Source organism: Fistularia commersonii, chromosome 26 (genome assembly GCF_037954325.1).
Source record: "Fistularia commersonii isolate RoL2024-O1a breed Wild chromosome 26, RoL_Fcom_v1.0, whole genome shotgun sequence".
Taxonomy (NCBI): Eukaryota; Metazoa; Chordata; class Actinopteri; order Syngnathiformes; family Fistulariidae; genus Fistularia; species Fistularia commersonii.
Genome location: NC_141309.1, coordinates 3,635,517 through 3,658,131, shown reverse-complemented (window position 1 = coordinate 3,658,131; position 22,615 = coordinate 3,635,517). Strand labels below are relative to the sequence as shown.

Here is a 22,615-nt window from a genome sequence, read left to right as displayed (position 1 = left end):
CAAAGTCCTCATTCGATCTTTGCGTGCCGAGCGCATAGATCCAGAATAACTCCCGTTTCAGACACTTTACGGCCTCGATCCCTGGGTGTTTCAAGGTCGAGACATCATGTTTTGTTTCCCTGAAATGTCCCGCTACAGGGCTGGAGGTCACCTGATTTCTTATGGTGTTCAGCGATGCGGGTTCTCAGTTGTCTATTTGTTTTTCCGATATATGCTCGCCCATGGGGGCATTTGAGTATATAAATGACATGCATTGTGAAGCGTGACATCATGGTAGAAGATGGTCGTTTTCTTGAGAAAAGCGGTATTGTTGCCATTGTCCGCAGGGATAGTTCCCATGAGGGATAGCGGAAAGGAAATGAGGGGTTGGTATTGGGGGGAGATCAGCCTTTACCAGTATGTTCCTCTAAGACAGTGTTTCCCAACCTTTTTTGAGCCACGGCACATATTTTACATTGGAAAAATCACACGGCACACCACCAAATATGTCAAAAACATTTTTTAACGAATTAGAATGAAACCGTAGTCTCAATTTACTTAGCGTGAAATCTAATATATCTAATATCTGTAGATTCGTCAAGTTGCAATGCAAATTTCCCACTGATGTGCAACTTTTCCAGAACACTTTTTTCAATGTCTGAAGACATGTCATCAATATGTCTGAAAATTGTATTATTTGAGAGAACTCTGGCTATTTCTTTATCAAAGCCAGAGTTGAGCATTTCTTCAACAATGATTTTGCCGGCAGGTAGTATTAATGTTTTGCTACGATGTGTGGCTGTTTGGATTTAGAGATGAGTTCAGCAACTTTATAGCAGCTTTCACTGCTTTCTCACTCACCTTGGTAGTTTTCAACAATGCTGCCTGTTTGTTTACGCAGATACAAGGACTTTTTATTTTAAAAATGTATCAAGGAAAGCGTCACTAATCACTCTGATACACAGATGCACAGGTTAATTCATTATTTGCGTTGGATAAATAATTTTTGGACCAATCAGGTGAAAGTGGGCATTTTTCCACGGCACACCTGATGATCTCTCACGGCACACTAATGTGCCGCGGCACAGTGGTTGGGAAACATTGCTCTAAGATATGTATATTTGGAAACTCCACATCGGTCATTAGAACTGAAGAAGCCTCTGGGTTGAGGGATGAAACGTCTTCAAGTGATGAAATTCAAGTCCAGATGCCAAAACAAGAAGATTTCGACAACAATTCACCCGGATGAATGTGAATTGTGAACCTCCACAGATGACTGAGAACCTCTTACTACCCCTTGTATTTGTCTGTTATACACGTGTTGGTTGTTGAGCAATTAATACCAAACTTAATCTTTGAGCCCCAATAAAATACGGATTGACTCAATAATTAAAGAGATGCTTGTGAGCGAGTGACCTCAGTCAGAGACAAGAGGAAGCCAGTGGCTATGTTTTTATTACCTTGCTGTTCTTTTATTTAAGACACACTGGTTTATCCACATGCTTGACAACGCAGTGGGAATCGAGGCGTCCTTTAAATGGCTCAACTTGTGGCGTCATGGCTCCTGTCACATCATTTGCAGGGTTTGAAAGGAGCATGTAAACAATTTAACCATGAACAGAACCTCAATTAGAGAAGGGCCCATTGGTTAACTACTTATGCTAATGCCTCCCATGGAGCGTACTAAGCTGCCATGCCACGATAATTTCAATCTTCCCCCAACCAGATAGCTCTTCCATCTTAAATGCCTGGTGTTTTATATTTACGCTGACAGACATATGGAAGATATGAAGTCTCTCCCTCCGTCTTCAACGCCGCTGTCTTCAGCCTCAATTATTCAAACAGGCAGGGCAGGGAAAGTCTGCAGCCCTGAAGTGCTAGACAATATAATACACTTTTATTGCTGATAAATCATAAAAGAAGATGTATCAGTAGCATAAATATGGGGAAAAACAAAAATCGGAGTCATAAAATGGTAAAGGAAACAGCTCATAATCTGGTGCATACGGTACCTATAGTGTTTATGTCCGTTGCTTCATTAGTCACACAGAAACTTAACGTCAGCGTTACCATGGCAGTCCACTAAACCTTTTCGAGGGTATGTTGTCACCATCCTCCCAAGTTCAACTCGTGCTTTATAGACCCAGTGGAAATGAATTTACAGTCCTGGAGACATTATTCGAAAATGCCAACCCGCTGGACTTTTGATTTCCTACATCAGCCTTTAACCTCACAAATATAACTGTCCAAAAATGGCGAGGCTTTGCCAAATATGACTTACAACATGATGGCGTGTGGCCTTATTTTGGCCTGGCTTCAAATAAATGATGATATGACAGTGTCATCTGTCAACTGCCATCCGTCACCACACCTCAAACCAATATAAGAAGAACTTGAGTTCTGGTCAGCGAAATAAGAGTTATTTGGTTTTTCAATATTAACTCTCGCTTTGAAGCCTGGATGTACAGTCGACGAATAAAAATAAAGTATTCGATTCGTTTTGCCATTTGAAATAAAACCTTTGATTGCCCTTGCTATTTTATCTTTTCCTTTGCTGTGCTTCCTTGCTACACCATTAAGAATATAACGAGCCTTGTAAAATTATATCATCTGTTTAATGACACGGCCGTTTCAGTTTTGCTTAAATATGTGACATAATGCAAAACTGCGGACATCGCGAGGCGATGACACGCAGTGATTACATAATGGGAGGTTGAATTTAAAATGAATAAGGATACCATGCATTTTTCTTCATTCATTACTCAAGATTATGGCAATATTAACAAGCGGAATGAGATGGAATTGTAATTTATATTTAATTAAAGCTTTGAAAAGCACTTTATTGCCACAAGTGTTGCGCGTCGCACGTTCAACTTCTATGGAACTGTGCGGAAAGTTTTAAACTTTATACCTTTATACGGCGAACCGTTAGTTCTGGCTATGAGACGAGCGAACGAGCGAACATACCCAGCGTCCAGATATCAGAGGTCGCTGCGCACATACTTTGCACATTAAGTCTTCTTTTCATGTGATTTAAATGAGAAAAAACGTCTCTCGTGTTTAATTTGAACTGGTTGAAACAAATTTCAGGGAATTCCCTTTGTCCAAAGCCAGTAATCTTTCCAATTCAGAGGCAATAATGAAAAGCCATTATATTATTCTTTATAGTGTAATAATGGGCCTTTTCCACTCCCTTCAACATTGTGAAGAGCGGGATAAATCTCTTTGAGTCCTTCCAATGAATTATTACTCTCTCACATGGACACAGACATCACAAAACAACACTTTGAGGGTTACCCAATCAGCTTGCCTTGTTGGTTGTCATACTGTGTAATGAAAGGTGGCCAAAAATGTTGATGCCAACAAACAAAGTGAAGACACGGGGTTTGAAATGTAATGAGACAAATATGCATTTGAAGTGATTTGAAATGTCGTTTATATCAGATCTAGATAGTTTTCTTTCATTCATTCATTCATTCATTTGTTCGTATTTATCAGTACCACCTGTCCCGCAGTCAGGGTTGCAGCTGGTGGCCGGAGCCCGTCCCAGCTGCCGTTGGGCGAGAGGTGGCGTTCAGCCTGGATCGGCGCCACTCGATCATAGAGAAAGAAATATAATCATACTTACAACCATTCACTCTCTCATTCATACCAGACGTAGGGACATACAACCGGTGGTGGGCTGGCAGGGCCTGCAAGGCCCTCTCTGCTGGCCTCAAAAAATTTGAGACACAGACTGATTTTAATTATATTTTGTCCATGAATACTTTTTAAATAACTCCAAATAGTTTTGTCTGCTTCCTTTCATAGCTTTGTCCTTGGCTGCGCTGCTTCCAGACATGTATTTTCATATTAAAGCGTTTAACCGATTGCATTTCAGCTATTAATTGTTGCCAGGCAGGGTCAAAGAAATCTGCCCGGAGGCCTGCAGAAACAGATTCAGAGGCGCTCCAGCAAAAAAATAAGTATCAATGAAACTGTTGCCTCAACCAATCAGATTTTGAGTTGCAACTCCAAGGCCTTATAGAAGGGTATGGTCACGTCAGCGTGTCACACACCCTTTGATTGGATAGTCAGAGAATGTACTAGCCAGAGCTAGCACGCTGCATCTGAAGAGAGCCGCACAAACACAAATATAGTTGTGTTGCTATAATAGCTAATTTGTCAACCCATGATGGCTGAAGGATGTGGTTGCAGATTTATTGTCAAAGCCATTTTCAAGACGGCTTTTTCAAGAAAAGCTGGACATCGTTAAGAAAGGTCGGGCAATTCCGAAGCTTGCAGGCCAGTTACAGCAAGGAAAAGGATTTGTCCGTCACTTTCAGTCCACTAACTGCACAATAAGATGGTTTTTATAGCCATAAAACAGTCATTGAAGGGTGGATTGATAAATGGAGCTTTACTGAAGGCCTCGGTGTGAAACGCACTGCCCGCCACCGCACACAACCATTCACACATCTGGCCAATTTAGGGTCCCCAATGAACCTCCTGCCTGTTTTTGAACTGCAGGAGGAAACCGGAGAACATGGAGACTCCAAGCAGAACGGCCCCCTGTCAGAACTGAACCAGGCACCTTCTTGAGTGAAGCGCTAGCCGCTGTGCAGTTTCTATTTTCCATTTTTGTCCGGAATAATCTACACGAGCACCCTGAGCTCAGCTCGTTTGGTCAGAAAATATCTATAGAGGATGCAGTAAAACATGCCGATAGCAACATTCAACCCTTGCACATTTACAATGTGAGTGACTCAAAATATATTAGGAGCAGTGACGTGCAGTCAGGTGAGGCAAGAGAGGCCGTGCCTCACTTGCCAATCTTGGAAAGAAAAAAGTCAAAAAAAGTCAAAAAAATTAAATGGTTATATTTATAAGTGATATGCACTATAAAGGTATTTTTCATTTAATTTCAACAGTTTTAGCTTGTTGTGTTAATCAAAATGGCTGGATTCTCACATTTACTGTTCAAATACTGAGAGGAGACTTGCGGTGAGGCAGCGGACTGTGGAGCCTCAACGTAAATCGCGCAATGACGGCTGACTGCTGGCATGCTCTTCACGAAGACCGTACTGCTGTCTCTGTAAATGTTTAAACACTTTTGCCATATGAACTACATTTCCAAGGTACAGTGTTTTTGTCAGCAACTGTACAGTGCATGAAATGCTAGTTTCTTGTACTGAGTGATCATAAAACAGATGCAAAGTGACACAAAGTGAGGCATGCAGTTCTCCTGCCTCATTGTAGGGGGCGCTTGTGATTCCAGGGATTCTTCTTGCAATTCCTCGGCTGCAGAATACACTGCCTGACCAGCCATGAATCTCACCCCACGTCATTGATTAGGAGTCACTGTTTTCCTCCAGTCAGAGAAGGCATTCCTGACATGGTATAGCTGGTTTAGCACTTGTCAAGTGGTCCAACACCTTTGTACTGCTGTAGTGAGTCAACATTTTTAAACTTTGTGGCGCATTTGATATCTATGTTTGAACACAGATAGTAATGCCAGAGGATATGGTTTGTCCTAGCTCAAGATAAGACGTAACATACTGAAGATTGCTAACTCTGTGAAAACGTCTCTTTTTAAATTTCAGGTGAAGTACGGCCGGTTTGGCTTTGTCTGGGACGCAGCAGTTTTGGAGTACGCCGCTAATAACGACGAGGATTGCTCCTTCTACACCGTCAGCAGTAATGCACCAGACCGTGGATATGGCATTGCCATGCAGCACGGCAGCCCCTACAGAGACATTTTCTCCCAGAGGTATGAGTCATAATGGAGAACAACAGTCACCTTGTGCTTTTTTTTTCACTTTAAGACATGATTCACAAGCACATTGATGAATCTGCGCTTTTGGCTCTGCATTGCTATCTTTTTAGAAGAATGCCTGTCGTACACTCACCGGCCGCTTTGGTAGAAACGCTTGTTCAACTCCTTGATTGCGCAAATAGCCAGTCAGCCAATCACATGGCAGCAGCCGGACATATTTAGGCACAAACGAACCGTAAGGATTGGGGAAGAAAGGTGGTTTGAGCAACCTTGAACGTGGCATGGTTGTTGGTTCCAGTCTGGCTGGTCTAAGTATTTTAGTAACAGCAGATCGATGGGGATGTTTGTGCACGACCGTCTCCAGGGTTCACAGAGAACGGCCTGAAAAGGAGACGACATCCAGCGAGCGGCTGTTCTCTGGGTGAAAATGCCCTGTTGAAACCGGAGGGAAGAACGGCCGGACTGGTCCGAGGTGACAGGAGGGCAACAATAACCAAAACAGCAACTGGCTGCAAGCGAGGTTTGCGAAAGGCCGTCTCTGACCGTCCCTCAATTTCTGCTGCGACATTCAGATTCCAATGAATCCATGGATCCGTGCCACCTTGAATCAGAGGTTCAGGCTGGTTGTGCGTGCGAGGGATATTCTCTCGGCTAGCAGACAAAATATAGAGGGACAATTTCCGCATCTGAAAATGAGGCAATTCTGAAGGTAAAAAGGGGGTCTGATCCCGAGACCACCATGGTGCACCTAATAAAATGACTGGTGAGTGTAAATAATTCAAGCTCCCCATGTCAGACTACAAGTAAACAACAGATTCAAATACATATTAATCTCTAATTGTCATCTATGCGGCACACAATTTTCCTTCGGTAGCCTTTTTTTTAATGAGGCGGGATTGTTCAAAACACATTAGCCCTCACAGGAAGTGTTTCGATGAGCGCTGCATATTGACTGGTTGTTGTCTCACAGAGAATGATGTTTATTCAAAATGAAAGGCGTTTTATCAAGCAGCTGTACTTTATATAATGCAAAAAAGCTTGCTCTGCATTGTCTCACGCTGCTGGGAAAAGCTATGTATTTCATGTGAGTGGCGGCAAATGTTTTGGCCTCACACAGTGTGAGTGACCTGGCCTGTCTGTTAAGTGCTGCAGATCCAGTGAAGCGTAGGCCTCCTGGATATTGCCTATCACAGCTGTTATTAAAATAAACAAGAAATTAATTGGCAGGCCATGTTTCCAATTCCCTTCCATTATGAGGGGGCCATATCCTTCTGTCACACACTTTGGCACAGTTTACTCACTCTTGTCTCTTGGATGAGAAAAAAATGCATAAATGTCCTGTTTGCTATGAGTTTGAGATCTCTAACATCTTTACCGTACAAAAAAATGTGTCGCAAACACAGTTGGAAATGTTCTCTGATCGCTCCCATTACAAGTGTGGAGGCTTTTTTATGCATCTTAAACCTGCATTCTGCTACCGACTGGACTGGTGTAACTACATTTATCTTGAATAAAGTAATGGTTACGTATTATCGTCTTAAAAACAATACAATTTCTGCAGCGGCAAACATGAAAAAGATTTGTGTTCCTCCCTCTGAAATCGGTCTTCTTCCTCTTCAACTCTATTATGGATAGTGCAAATGTTGTTGTATATTTAATTTACCTTAGTAATCTAAAAGTATGGCCTTTCAGTGGGGTCAGTAACATCCAAAATTGTTTGAAGCTAATTATATTGTGTTTATACATGTGGAGAAGACATTTTCGCAACTTTGCAATACAAGCAGTACTATGGTTACTTCAAGAAAGAAAAAGAAAATAATGTGAAAATGACACGTTGACTCATCGGCAATCAAAATTAATTTTATTGATCCCCAGTGGGAAATTGCTTTTTGTTATAGCAGCTCCTACAAAAAGGGTAAATATAGAAAAATATAAGCATCAATCTAAAAAAAAATATATATATATGTATAAGAATAAAAACATACAAATAAATATAAAACATTTAATTATAAAAATCTATATAAAAAATGAAAATATAAAAGTATGTACAAGTACATATACACGTAATTATGTAGTATTATTATATAAATACGGTTATCATGCAGACGCTGGAGAGAGGTATAGATAATGAAATTGTGATTGAATGAATGAATGAATGACTGAATGAATGAGTAAAAACTAAAAAGCATCACTATTAGATTTCCCAAACATTCTGTTCAGAAAGTGTTTTCAATAATTGACATTGAAAGATGGCAGATGTTCAAATGCCTGAAAGTAACAAATTGATGCGGCTAAGTTTTTTTTTTTTGTTTTTTTTTATAAACAACTGAGAATAGAGGTAATTTTTTTTTGACACTTAATCTTTTGTCAGAAATAGAAGGGCATTTTCAATGGATAAAGAGTTGATAAATCTTTGATAGAAGAAAACGAATTAAATAAAACGTTTTACGACAGAAACAGATGGACCACGAACCCCAAATGTACCAGCAAAAGATCCAAATATCTATTAATCCTGTGGTGATTAGAGAAGGACTTGGCTGTCTTGTGAGGAAGAAACAGGAGATTCATCGTGTGCGTGTGTGTGTGTGTGTGTGTGTGTGTGTGTGTGGGTATGGCTGTTCTGCATACCAAAGGAGTTTTTGTCATCTGAAGGAAATATGAGATGAAAAACCATTTATTTGCTTTAGCACCTACAAGAGGGAGAAATAGGTGGTTTTATGTAAAGACAAATAAATTTTCCTCCAATATTCTTTTTCGTATTTCATCTCTCCATAACTCATGGCTGTGTTTCGGAGGCGAGACACCCGGCACACTTAGCATAGCTATGTTTGACCCACTTCAATGGTGTTTTTTTTATTTTTATTTTTTTTTTCTGCCGCGTCATGCAACTCTAAAATAGCAATTTCACCCAGGTGTCTTCACGCAACGCCGCACACGCTTGTCTAATCCCTCAGCATGTTTTACGCCATCAGATATTGTAGCAAGCCAATCCTCATGTGGCGTATCTGGAAATCCGGGAATTTATGGAAAGCTGAACACAAACTTTAACTTTAACGCAAAATTAGAGATGCCTGACTCCAACCGTGACTGATACATTTACCTCATTTTTACTTTACATGTAAACACATCAAACCATCTGTGACGGTCCGACGACCTCTTTCGGGATTTTTCGATTTGTACGATAACTGTTAGCGTGATCCGCTCTTTCCCACTTCAGATAAACTTTTAATGTCTCCCTAACCTCCAAGTTTACACTTAGCGGCAACCGTTTCCATTTTACACCTCTTGCATTGCAGATGAACACAATTGCCAGAACTTCATACGGATATAGAATGTATCACTGGTGCAGCCGCCGATTAGTTCATCGGGTATTTTTTTAGCATAGATGACTTTTCTGTAAGGGTGCAAGACAGTTTGCGCCTTTGTATTTGTAGATATTACTATTCTGTGATTGATGGACACAGCCTGCAGATTTTTCAGTCAGTAAAACTACTATAAAGAGTTAGTATACTAATTTAAACTGACAGCTACAGACAAGTGCTAAGGGAGGGGCGTTGGTGGGAAGAAAAAAAGTCCTCTGGCAGGCATATTTGTCGCTTTGACGATGGGTATTTATATGAAATCTAAAGTAGGAGATTTAATCCATAGCAGATGGACATCTTGAGGGGACTGCAGTTCTGAGAAGATAAGCCCCAAGCCAGAAATTCTTTTGTGCAGATTGAAAACTGTTACATTCCAAACCTACAGAATTGATGAAATGCCTTTTTTTTTTTGTAGTGAATGGTAAGGGCTGCTAAATTTAAAACATCCAAGTACACATGGGCACAATTAAGAAAAGAGATTGTCCACCCACTACAGCAATTTGGTTATAGTAACACAGCTTTTTACGTTAAAGGTGCATTTTAATTGCCTTTTGAACGCTTTGCTAAAGGCAACTTATCACAAGGGACCTGCTGGTTTCCCACTTTGAACATCAAACCGCGTTAAATTGAGTTCTTATGGCAACAATAGGGGGCCAGACAACTCAGTAGACATCTTAGCCTGTCCAGAAATTTGAATCCTAACCAAAAAGGATTGGGAAACTTATAATCTGGAGTCCTCCGATGTTTTTAAAGCCAGGACCTGTAATGCTTTGACGGTAAGCATGATGTTTCCCAAATGTATACCAATCACCGTGAAGCCCAGTATGCCATTTCACATCATGACAACAGCATGTAAGAAATATCGGATCGCCCTTTTATCGATCATCATTGTCATCATGTACTTTTCTGCTTATCTATCTATAAATGTGTTCTACATCCAGCATTCCATTTATAATTTCAACATCCTTCATCAACATGTTTTTTTTATTTAATCCACACATAAATGATCAGCAAAGTCCCTCTCTAATCACCAAAGGATTAATAGATATTTGGATCTTTTTACTGATCGCTGGTACATTTGGTGTTTGTGGTCCATCTGTTTCTGTCATAAAGCATTTTATTTGATTTGTTTTCCCCTGTCCGAGATTTATCAACTCTTTATCCACTAACAGTTCCCCTCGATTTCAGACAAAAGATTGAATGTCACAGAAAAAAAAACAATACCTCTATTCGGAGTTAGCTGCATCAATTTATTTCTCGCAGGCATCCAGACAGAAAACCCAGACAGAAATTGTGGTGACATTTGTGACACAATGGCTTCCTTCCACTAAAAGTTGTGGCGATTGTGGCTCAGTAGACGGAGCCGGCGCCCCCCCGACCGGCCGGTCGGTCAGTCGGTCGGTTGATCGGTTTGTTGGCCCAGTTGGGAGGTTGAACGGGCAAGCGGGGGATTAGGATAATAAGGTTGAAACAGTGGCCAAGTGCGTTGGATTTATGTAACAAGTTTTTTTGCAATTTCCTGAGCGAGATGAATGATGGAATCGAAACATCGCCCTTTAATAAATTTTATTACGAACCTTATTGCTTATTTTAGCTTTATTTTATTGCGATGCTTCACTCACTGTCTTAGTTATAACAGGTATTTATGCACTCTCGCAAAAAAAATGAGAAAACATTTCCTTACATGGTTACAAATGGCCCTTTCCCTAACCACCAGAACCTTGCGACGGAACTTTTTTCTTTTTTTTTTCCGACAGAAATCTTGCCACACCCTAGAACAACTCCTTATTTGTTGAAACCGAAATCATGCCACACCCCAGAACAACTCCTTATTGGTTAAAACGGAAATCCTGCCGCACCCCAGAACAACCCAGACCTTAAGACCTTAAAACACTTTATAGCCTTGACTTTGACACTTTATAGTTTTATTTGTATTTCTTAGTCTCCCCCCCTTTTTTTACTGTTTATGCAATTTCCTACTATTATTTATTATTGTTATGTTTTACTTGAAACTCTGGCACAACAATGTCCTTCGGGATAAATAAAGTTATTCTTATTCTTATTCTTATTCTTATTCTTATTCTTAACTCCTCATTGGCTAAAACATCATGCCACACCCTAGAACAACTCCTTATTGGTTAAAATGGAAATCATGCCACACCCGAGAACAACTCCTTATTGGTTGAAACAAAGTTCTATCAGCCAATGCAAGACAATTTCTACTAGGGGTGATGGTTGTGTGCAGTGTGTTTCGGTCCTTTTTCTGTTAGTGGACCGGCATTTGTTTTGCACGCTTTCAAGGCTAAATCATAGTTTTCACCGTCCAAACCCCTTCGGTTCCACCAACCACCGGGATTGTTTTGTTTTGTTCCGTTTCGTTTTGTGAAAATAGTTGCAAGCCGGCAAGAAGACCTCGCTTGTAAATATGTGCACTTGTGTACGAGCGATTTTATAATAATGACATTGTTCTGGATGACAGATTACTCATCCAGCTCTCTATCTCCATCTCTCTCTCTCTCTCTCTTTCTAAAGCTGTCACTTCTCAACCAGTTTATCATAACCAAACTCAGCACCTGCACTTAGCATGTTTATTAAATCTTTATTAATGTGTGTCTCCGTCTCTAGGGGTGTTAATGATGGTTAATTACCGTTTGACTTCTATTTCTTGTTTGTGCTGCTTCAGCTTGACGGGCCGTGGCAGCACGACACTCGGTATCGCCGAATAATGTTTTCTCCGATGTGAGGAAATAGACATTTCCTGGCAAAACCTAAGAAACTGGAACCTGAGAGCTGCAAATGAAACAATCAATGTGTACCAAAACTTGTTGTTCTTCTTACTTGTGTCTCAATAAAGTCCTTAATTGCAAGAGTTAACTGTTGCAGGTCCGCTATTTGATTGTTGTTTGGCACAGTTGAACACATCACCGATGGTATCCCATCGGGTCGTATGCTGCAAAAGCAAACAAACCGATGTCCTTCGGTTCCTGAGGGAAAGCGTTGATACAAATAATGGGAACCTGTCATTACTGATGTGCAGCTGCGAGTCACTACGTTCCTGACTGGATGTTCATTTTTTACTGAAATACTTTAGGGTAAAGAGGTGAGGTGTGTGTGCAGAGCGGTCGGTGCCGTTGTGTTCGTATGCTCCGCGCAAAACTCGTGAATAACAAAATAAGGATTCTTTTTGCTTTGCTGTATTCTCTCAAAGCGAATTCTCTTAAAATCAATGACGGGTCAATAAACCTGTGAATTGCATCTGAACTTGTGGTGATGGGTCGACTTTTTAAGATACTTCAGAGGGACGTTTGCCGGGTGCTTGAACTTGACTTGGAAATTCCCTCATCTTGCCCAAGGAGAGTGATTGTTACACCAGCAATGGCCCAGTATTGGGATTCCAAATCAATTCGCTTTAAACACTATACTTGTTCAAGGCTCTCTTGCACTTGGGTTCTAGGCTCTGAACCCCGCAGTCGTGAAATCAATGACTTAGAGTGCTTTAGTCGCCCTTTTCGACTTTATTATCCATTATTTTACATCATGTTTTCCTGAGTCTGAGGGCAGGGAGGATGTGGAGAGGACCTCCGAGGTTGTCAGCTCTGCGTCGAGCCGGTCGTGGAGCTGTCAACCCGGTGTTGTTCTCATTTATGAAGCTGACAGCCAACGGTCATTTCACAGCTACAAAGTCATTTTAGCATAACAACTCTGTCTCTCATCCGCCCCCATCTGCCCCTCTCTCCTCATTTCCTTTGACGTGCTTCTCCTGTTCATCCACCCTTCGTGTAGGTCCTATCACGTCTCCTTTGCATTTCTGAGAGTGATTTAGTAACTTTCTCTGCATTGTTTCATTTCAACCGTCCATTCAAGCAAAAAAAACACCCTATGATTTCCCCGCTCTGTTTACTCTTGCTTCATACTTTAACTCATCCACTTATATCTCCTTGTCTTTCTCTACGTCTCACCTACCTATGACCTCTTTCCTTCACTGCGCCCAACTTCGAATTGAGTTTCGTATAGAGGTGACAGCAAGGCTGCTGTAGTTGCCGCACAATTGCTTCGCTGTTCTGCCGAGGCAATAAAATGTTCCGTGTTTTTCTACCCACGCCTTGACGCCTCTCGCAGATACAGCCATGATATCTGACGAGCGCGTCTCGAAAATCTCTGAACTACGTCGGATTACGCTTGACCGCGGAGCTGCCGCTCCTCTGCATTTTTAACCGTCCAGAGCCGCAAAGACGTAATGCTGTGGAAAAGGTTAACAAGGGACCAGAGCTGCCTAATGGGTGAGGCGGGTGAGGACTGCAGGATCGACACCCCCGTATTGACTTAAATACCATAGAAAGGGAAGATAATTGAGATTTTTTTTTTTTCCCACGCTGTAGAAGCTAATGGCCATCATATTTCAAGAGGGTGTTGTCGAGCACCATCTAAATGATGAGACTGCCAGGAGCTCGGAAAACAGCCTTTGAAATCTCACTTTATGAAGGTGCCGGAAATGCTTCTCCATCCTTATTTAGTCGAGAAGACACCCCCTTATACCCCGAATACAGTGCGATAACATAGTGTGAAATCTTTCAAGCGTCTGTCTCGCAGCTGCAGATTGAAAACGCTTCTAATAGGTGTAGCGTTCAAGTATAGGCAAATACAGAACCAGAAATCTTCCCTTCTTAACATACTTAAAGCAGAGTTTTGAAAAGACTTTAAACCAAACAAATCAAAGCATCCTTTCATGATAAAGTGCATGGGTATTATTTCGCTTTGTGCACGAGTGCGATGTTACGGTTTGAGAGAATCACCTATTCATATCGTTTTCGAACCGATCTGCGCTCGCTTTTTAAAAAACCCACAGCGTTTACTCTCGAATCGTCCAGGTAGCGAGATTTTGTCGTCGCATCTATCATCACAGTAATCACGTCCGTCCTCATGGAGCTATCTAAACCTCCGTCGCCATCTTCTGTCTGGCCACCAAACACAAACAGGCTTAAAAGTGTCCCACTTTACTTTTTGGAATACCCTAATGCCCATCAGTTGTAAACGCTGCTGTACATTTCCGAAAGTAAAAAATACTATGTTGACTGTTGCAGTGTGAAAAAGACATTTGACTTATGTGATTCAATAAAGAATCACACTTGCATAAATAAGTGCATTGAGCAATTTTTGCAACATGTTCAGCTCCCTGCTTTTGACACGCATCCTATCCAAATAAGTCTACGGACTGTCCGTTTTCTCAATAACAGCCAAGGAGGCAGTAAAAAGTTACGGCGAAACAAAGGCTCTCCCTCTTGTGGTCTCGCCATTAATACCTCTCGTAAGGTCAGCGCTAAACACATACTTCCATGCCTTCGGCATGTAGATCGTGGCGAGGCGGATCCCGTTTATGGAGCATTGAGCTAATAACACTGGAATGACTGCACTTTACCACATGAGTAGCCTTAGTTTAGGTTTCGAGGCGGCGAGCGGCAACACTTTGCAGCTACAGATTGAGATATCGCTCGATGCACGGCGGACTTTAAGCTAGGCTTTAATTTGGAGTTAGTGGAGCTGCATGACCTCGACGGTGCACATTAGCATATGTTGTCTTACGGACAGCCTTATTGTTGGTGGTGTAAAAGTGCTGCCTTCTTAATTGTTCAGGAAAACTCCCGTTATTCTGTTTGTGGAGCTTTTTAACTGCATTGTTTCACAAAAAACCAGGAGCTGACTTTCTGCCGGTGTTCAGAGGTAGCCCGAGACCCAAGGTGAGGTACGGGAAAGCGGTAGAAGCCACAGTAAATCCGAGTGAAAAGCGTGTATTTTGAGCATGAGCGGAGAAAATCTGAAGTTCAAATAGGGGATATTTGAGTGCAAGGGCTGCACGTCGGGAGGCTTTCACTTTCAAAGCGAAATAAAAAAGGTTTATGCCCCCACGCTGCCAGAAGATCCTAGAAATTAGCCGTTCCACGTATTTGGAGACATTGGGGAAAACGTAATTAGGGAAGCTCAACAGTTGCAATGAAGGACAAACTCCATGTCAGATTACAGGTGGCCAGACAGCGGTGGAAGGGCAGAACGGCTGTGTGTGTGTGTGTGTGAACGCTGCGATCAGGCAGCATCGGGTGTGAGCCCGGCATTGCGGCGCACATCAGCCCACTTCCACATGTAACGGACAGGAAGCTGTTCCTAAATTAAACGTTTCGTTTGAACTCTCTCTCGTCCCGAAACTCAGAGGAGAAGGGCAACCTTTGTCCCCAGAGCTGTCCAATTCCTCAATTCCTGCAACCCTGCAAACCCCTCCTCGCCATACCAGCCCCCGTGCAATGCCGCTCATGATATGTTTATTATATACATGCAGAGCGCAGCTTTCTTCACAGTCTTTAGTACCAGTTTTTGCAATTCTGTACAGTATTTATTTCACATATAGCATACAAATATTCACCCAATTATTTATTGATGTTTATAATTTGATGCCGCTCCCAATTTCCCCCCCGGGGACAAATTAAAGATTTTTTTCTGATTCTGATTCCGCATTACATCATCAGACTGAAAAGCACCTGTCAGGCTATCGGGTATGTTTGTTACGGCTGCAAAAATCTGATTAATATCGTTGTTAATTTTGATTAGCGTACAACGTGAGCATGTTATTATGCCTATTATGATTATTTGTTTCCTGTGGGCACCTTTATTTTTTCTATTGCAACCCTGAACTACAGCTCTCACTCTTAAGGCTTAGTCCTTGGGTGGGCCATGATGGATGCAAAATGATAATATTATGGGCATTTTAGCATTACTGATCATGCCCAAATGTAGCAATGATAATAATAATAATTGCCCATCTGGTGAGACAGCCCTCTATTGAGAAGTGAGATGTAATTGGATCAGGGTACCTCGTGAAAGCGCACGAGATGGGCCGAAACACAAGTCAACATCAGAGATGCACAGCTGAGGACGCGTGAGGAGCACCTCGGTGCATGAAGTGCCCGGGCACGCTCGCTGAAGGAGGCGTCAGTGTGACCGAGTGCTGTCGCTTTGGCTGAGTATGCACTCTGACTGCCATACCAATGAGCTTTGCTTCAACGGCTGACATATTCCACCGTAAATGCCCTCACACTCAAGTAGAACCCTCTCAAAGATAGATATTAGAGGAAAAGAACATTTAAACGTCAAGAGCAGAATGCATCATGTGTTAAGATGACTTCCTTACAAACTTTGTCACGACTACACATATGTGACCCAGCCGTAATTCTTCCTGTGTCACTTTGTCATTCGTCAGTCACCTTTATATATATATATATATATATGTATATAGTTTTTTTTCATCTGGCATTCTTATTTCAGCTTGATTGTTATGATAATAATATGTGATCACTCTGCCATCAAGGCTGCTGCCGTAGCGTTGCTATGGCAACATCCCGTCCACACAGTAATGGCCACTGCGGGGAAAGCGGGGAAGCAGAGACGGCGAGCAAACACACAGATAAAAACACACGGCGGCTCCCGACCGTTGCTCGCCAACACACGAGCAACCCTTACTCATTTCCCTTTAACAGCCAGTGGGAGTATTAAAGTCATTATAGATCCCCTCAGTCAAAGTCAGTGATCTTAAAGCAAGGTGATGACTCATTACACACGGTGTTAATGCGACTCACGGCACACCAGCTGTTTCCTGCACATGCTCACTGTGGCAGGGAGACCCGGGCATGCAAAAGCGGGCACGATACCCAGAAACAGACACCCGGCTGCGACTTACGTTTGTAAGTCCACACACGAACTTGCAAAAAGCCAATGTTTCTGTTATTATATCTCTCCTAAATCCTCCTACAAATGCAGCATTAATGTTATCATTAATTGTCATTAATATAGATTTATTTATCACTCACAACTGAATCCGGCAGTTCCTTCTTTACAGGACTGTCTCAGAAAATTAGAATATTGTGATAAAGTTCTTTATCTTCTGTAATGCAATTACAATACACAAAAATGTCATACATTCTAGATTCATTACAAATCAACTGAAATATTGCAAGCCTTTTATTATTTTATTATTGCTGATTATGGCTTAAATCTTAAGAAAAGTCAAAAATCCTTTCTCAAAATGTTAGAATATCATGAAAAAGTAATTTTTGTTTTTTTAATCGCATTACAGAAGATAAAGAACTTTATTACAATATTCTAATTTTCTGAGACAGTCCTGTAAAGATGAACTGCCTTATTCAGTTGTGAGTGATAAATATATCTATATTAATGACAATTAATGACAATATTAATGCTGCATTTGTGGGAGGAGCAGAAGATTTAGGAGAGATATAATATTAATAAATAAATTAATAATAATATAAAATAATAATATAATAATATATAATATATTTCTGAGACAGTCCTGTATACCATAATGTTATTTTAGATGGTCTTTCTGTGTTTGGCGTTACTTCCTGAACTGTACTGACCAATCATATGGTGCGTGAAGTAAAAAAAATAAACAAATAAAAGTGCACTAATCCTCACAAAGAAATTCTAAATATTCATAAGTCTTAATTAACAGTAAAACAAAGTAAGCTGGCAGTTGTTACTGTGAAATCTATCAGACGTCAGGTAATAAATTGGATCTGTAATAAGGACACGAAGACCGCGACACATTTTAATCAGTTATTTCTCGCCCCGTGTCAGATTGCTCTTGTTTGTGGAATGTGCCTTGCCAAATTATTCCTTTTTTTTTTTTTTTTGCATGCGTGCATGTGTGTGTCAGCCTTTCCCATTCGCGCAAACACATTGCCGTATTTGTCGGCGTGAGGCCGCACACATTTGTCTCCGTACAAAAATGCGCGCGCCCCTTTATTTTTCGAGCAAAGTTGTATTTTTCCCGGTGAGACGGCAAGAGTCAAATTAGAGAGACAGATGGTGTTGCTGCAGGAAACCTTTGACTCATCCCATGTTTTTGTCAGGCGGCTCGCAGTGGTCTTTCATCCCGCTGTCAGTCACGGGCTACAGATAAATGAAAAACTCTGATAACCACTTTTGTCTGGTTAAAAAATAAAATGAGTGACACTTTGTTCTCCCACAAAGACGATGACGTTCTTCACCTTCCGAATACTACACGTACATATATTGAATCAGTCATTATCTGCAGCGTTTCCCGCATCAGGGGTGCCGGAGCCCATCCCAGCTATCATTGGGCGAAAGGCGGGGTTCCCCCTGCACCAGTCGTCACACATAGAGATAAACAAACATTCGTATGTCACACGGTGATATACAACCAAGAACTCTCTCAGGGTCCACAAGTAACCAACAGAAGCGAGAACCACTACTTCAATTTTTTCCATATTTCTACATATACTGCTCAAAAAAATAAAGGGAACACTTGAACAACACAATGTAACTCCAAGTCAATCACACTTCTGTGAAATCATAGTGTCCACTCAGGAAGCAACACAGATTCATTTTGACTTGTTTTAAGGACATTACATCAAAGTTGGATCAGCCTGGAGTTTGTTTTTACACTTTAATTTGGAGTGTGATTCCTAATCCAGACCTCCATGGTTGATACAATTGATTTCCATTGATCATTTTTGTGTGATTTTGTTGTCAGCACATTCAACTGTGTAAAGAGCAAAGTATTTCATAAGAATATTTCATTCATTTAGATCTAGGATGTGTTTTTTAAGTGTTCCCTTTATTTTTTTGAGCAGTGTATATATGTATATAATCAGTGGTTCTTAACCTAGTTTGAGGTACTGAACCCCACCGGTTTCGTACGAGCATTCACCACACCCTTCTTTATTGGGTCGAGGATTGTTTTTTTGACGGGTACAAGACCATGCAGTGTAGCCTTTTCATCCGATCTGGCTCTCGTCACCTTGAATTCAGCAAGCGTAGTGTTCTTGTATTCACCATCTCCACGCAGACTCAGGAAGCGTCCCCTTAGTTTTGCAGGTGCTAGAATAGAATTGCTCAACTAGGCGTTGCAAATCATGCAGTTAGGATGTTGACCCCCAACACGCTCCATTATACATGTGAATCCATATCGTACATTTTCATCTGGCCGCTTTCTTAATTAGTATGAAGAGATTAGAATATTAAGAAAGAAATCACAAGTTGACTACTGAGTGCACCAAAATCCCTGCAGCACAGATAAGCTAAGCTATGTAGCGTGAAAACCTGCAGCCAGTGATGGCAAAGCGGGGCGTCTCATCACCAATTATAGGAGTCGGGTGTGTTTCTTGACCTCCGCCGAACCCCGATTCGATCAAATCCGGGTTAAGAACCACTTGTATAAATATTGTGATGAGCTGGGGTTTAGCAAAGTAGCAATCAGAGTCATGGATAACTTGCTCTCAGGATTGTGCTCTTAAGAAGAGGGTTTTAATTGAACAGTCAAGGAACAGGGGAAACCCAACTGGGGGTCTTTCACGGAGCCGCATCCCCGTATTACACCAACTAAAAGCGCAGGTTAGTGTCACACATCAAGCACAACATCGTACACCCATTCAACAATGGAGTTCCCTACCAAAGACCTACGAGACGCTCCCGACCGTCACCTCTGGATTCTGGACTCCACTGCGATGTATCTAAAATGGAGTTTGCATGGGGCTACAGTGGTTAGCGTTTCGGCCTCATGGAAACAAAGGATCCTGGTCCGATTCCAACAAGAGGACCTTTCTGTGTGGAGTTTACATGTTCTCCCCAGATGTGAGGGTTCTCCGGTTTCCTCCTACAGTCCAAAAAAAAAAATTGTGAAAATCGCCCTGAATGAGTGAGCGAGTCGTCTGACTGTATATGGGGTTATGTGTAGTTTTGGAAAAAAAAAAAAAAAAACCACACACACACACACCAAAAGTACTCCAAAAAGAAAAGATGATTCATTTATACTTTTTTTAAATTTTTTTATTTCCAAAAATTTGCATGCATGACGCTACGGGCAAAACAGGCTCTTCCTCAAATGCTTACCGGAGATGTTTGTTAATAATAACATGTTCATTTTTAATTGTGGCGCCATTTTTAAAGGGCATTATCATGTGATTGATTCCCTTTTTTATTCGAATGGATGGAGTTTGCATGTTCTCGTCATGTCTGCAGGTTCTCCGGTTTCCTCCCACAGTTCAAAAACATGTAGCAGGTTAATTGGAAAAAAAATTGTGAAAATCCGAATGAGTTGTCTAACTGTATATGTTGTTGTCTAGGTAGTTTTGAAAAAAAAAATCCACACACCAAAAGTGCTCCAAAAAGAAAAGATGATTTACTTATACATTTTTCTTTAATTTACGACACCAAAAACTTGCATGCATGACGCTACAAACAAAACAGGCTCTTCCTCAGATGCTTACCAGAAATGTGTATGAACAGTAACATGTTTATTTGTTATTGCGCTGCCATTTTTAAAGAGAATGATCATGTAATTGATTCCCTTTTTTATTTGAATGGATGGATGCATGTTCTCCCCATGTCTGCATGTTAATTGGGAAAAAAAAAATGGGAAAATTGCGCCGAATAAATAAGTGAGTGAACGGTTGTCTGTCAGTATATGCAGCGATGCGATCGACCAATCCAGGATGAGCCCCGCCTCTCTCCCAATGACAGCTGCGATAGGTTTAAGCATTTCCCCCTCGCGACCCTGAGTGCAGGATAAGCGGTAGACGATCGATGGATGGATGGAGTTTGCATGTTCTCCCCCCACGCGTCTGCGTGTGTTTGCTCCCACAGTACAAAAACATGCAGGAGGCTCATTGGACACCCGACACGGTCCAGATTTTTGAATTGTCTTTATGATATGTGAATAAGAGGGTGAATGGCTATGTCTCTATATGACTTGTTAATGAGAGTGAATGGTTGTGTGTCGCTTTTTGTGACCCTGCAATGGAGCGGTGACCAGGCCAAGGTGAACCCCGCCGCTCGCCCGATGACAGCAACCCTGAGTACAGGATGGATGGATGTTTGAATGAATGAATGAATGATTTGATGTATTTTAAATTCCCTTTGAGTTTTCTTTGGATTTTCCAAATGTGAATATTAAACCAATGTTGTATTGATCTTTTAACTTCATTCTTCTGTCTTCTACCTTTGTCGTCTCACTTTGCTTTGACGGAAAGGTCAGCAGGAATCCTTCCTCGCCAAAAAAAAAAAAAAAAAAAAAGCAACAGCTCATATATTAACTTGGATTAAACACGAAAACAACATGCTCATTTGACTTTTCTATCATTTTTGCAATAATAAAGCAAACAATCCAACCAAAGGAAATGCTTTTTCTAAAATCTGAGGGGACACGTGAGGGGAAGAGAGTTAAGTGGTTTGCAGGATTCGAAAAAAAACAGCTAGAAAAATTTTAAAAAAGATATGATACAGGTTGGGACTGTGTGTGCGTGCGTGTGTGTGTCTTGAAAACACTTGTAAACTCGGAAACTGTGATTTTTCTTTAATGTAGTCATAAAGCTCAAAGGGATGCTGTTTTAATGCGCACATCAACAGCATGCACTTCGTGCACCGGTAAGCTGCTTTTTTTAGGCGTCACTCTCCCAGAACATTCAAGGGATGGCTCGGTCAAAAACACGAGTCGGTGTGTTGTCTGAAATCAGCATTTAAAGAAAAACACAGCAGGACTCGCCGCCATAAAGGACGCCGTGCAGCTGTGATTGCACAAACCTGCGAACGCATGCACGGCGGCCGCAGCTCCAGCTACATATACAGCTCATAGTTGTCGATTTTTAATTCATTTTGACCGGATCCTGTGAAGCCCTGTCTAATCTCGGCACTAATCTGCACCCATCTAAGCCGAAAAATCCCACAATGGCATGGGAGGTCCTGTTGGTTGAGCCATTGTTGCTTGAAACGTCGTTTTGATGCGTGCACGGTTTTTTTGTTTTCGGCCGTCGCTTCTTTTCTCTCTTCTTCCCCTTCATGTCTGATCAATTACTATCTCTGCGTGTGTCTCGGCCTCAGAGCTAAATTGCTCCTCAGACCCGCCAGCCAGGTCGGGCCCCGAAAAGTAAAAGGACGCTATTCCTGTCTGGGGGAGTTGTGGTTATGAAGCAATATGCTGAGCCTGTTGAGCTGATTTACATTGAAATCAGACGTGTTTTTCCTCGCTATTGTGAGGGAAATTAATTATGTAAACTGTCTGCAGGGCTCATTTGCATTTCTTGATTTCGGTCCATTTTGTGTCGTCTGGTGTAAGAGGAAATATGGAGATGAGTGATGAGCGCAGTCACTGATGTCAGCATGTTTTCATTGAGGTTGCAGATTTTGCTCCCAGGGTGTTCTGCAGATAATGGCATCATTCTTAATGTAAACAATTTTTTGACTCCAGTTAAAGTTCTGCGTAAACATGCACACACACATTTAAGGTGTGGGGGGGGGGGGGGGTGAGGGGTGAGTGTGTGTGATGGGTTTGGCATCTGCTTGTGCTCACTGTCTGTCAGTGAGGCAGACGCATAAACACACACACACACACACACACACGTTCGCATTTTGCCCTTTTCGTGTTTTGTCTCTCCCTCTCCCCGTGCTCCTCTCACCTCCGTCGCAGATCACCTCCGCTACAGCCAAAAGCCAACAG

The 22,615-nt window shown here is 41.6% G+C and overlaps 1 protein-coding gene across 1 annotated transcript in view; it reads left to right on the top strand.

Annotated features, from left to right (window-relative positions):
• grid2 (glutamate receptor, ionotropic, delta 2) overlaps positions 1-22,615 on the top strand; it is a 498,322-nt gene that overhangs the window by 463,949 nt on the left and 11,758 nt on the right. Inside the window, exon 14 of the mRNA XM_086174064.1 lies at positions 5,562-5,728. Coding sequence (XP_086030190.1) covers positions 5,562-5,728 — 167 coding nt within the window. The remainder of the gene's footprint in view (positions 1-5,561; positions 5,729-22,615) is intronic.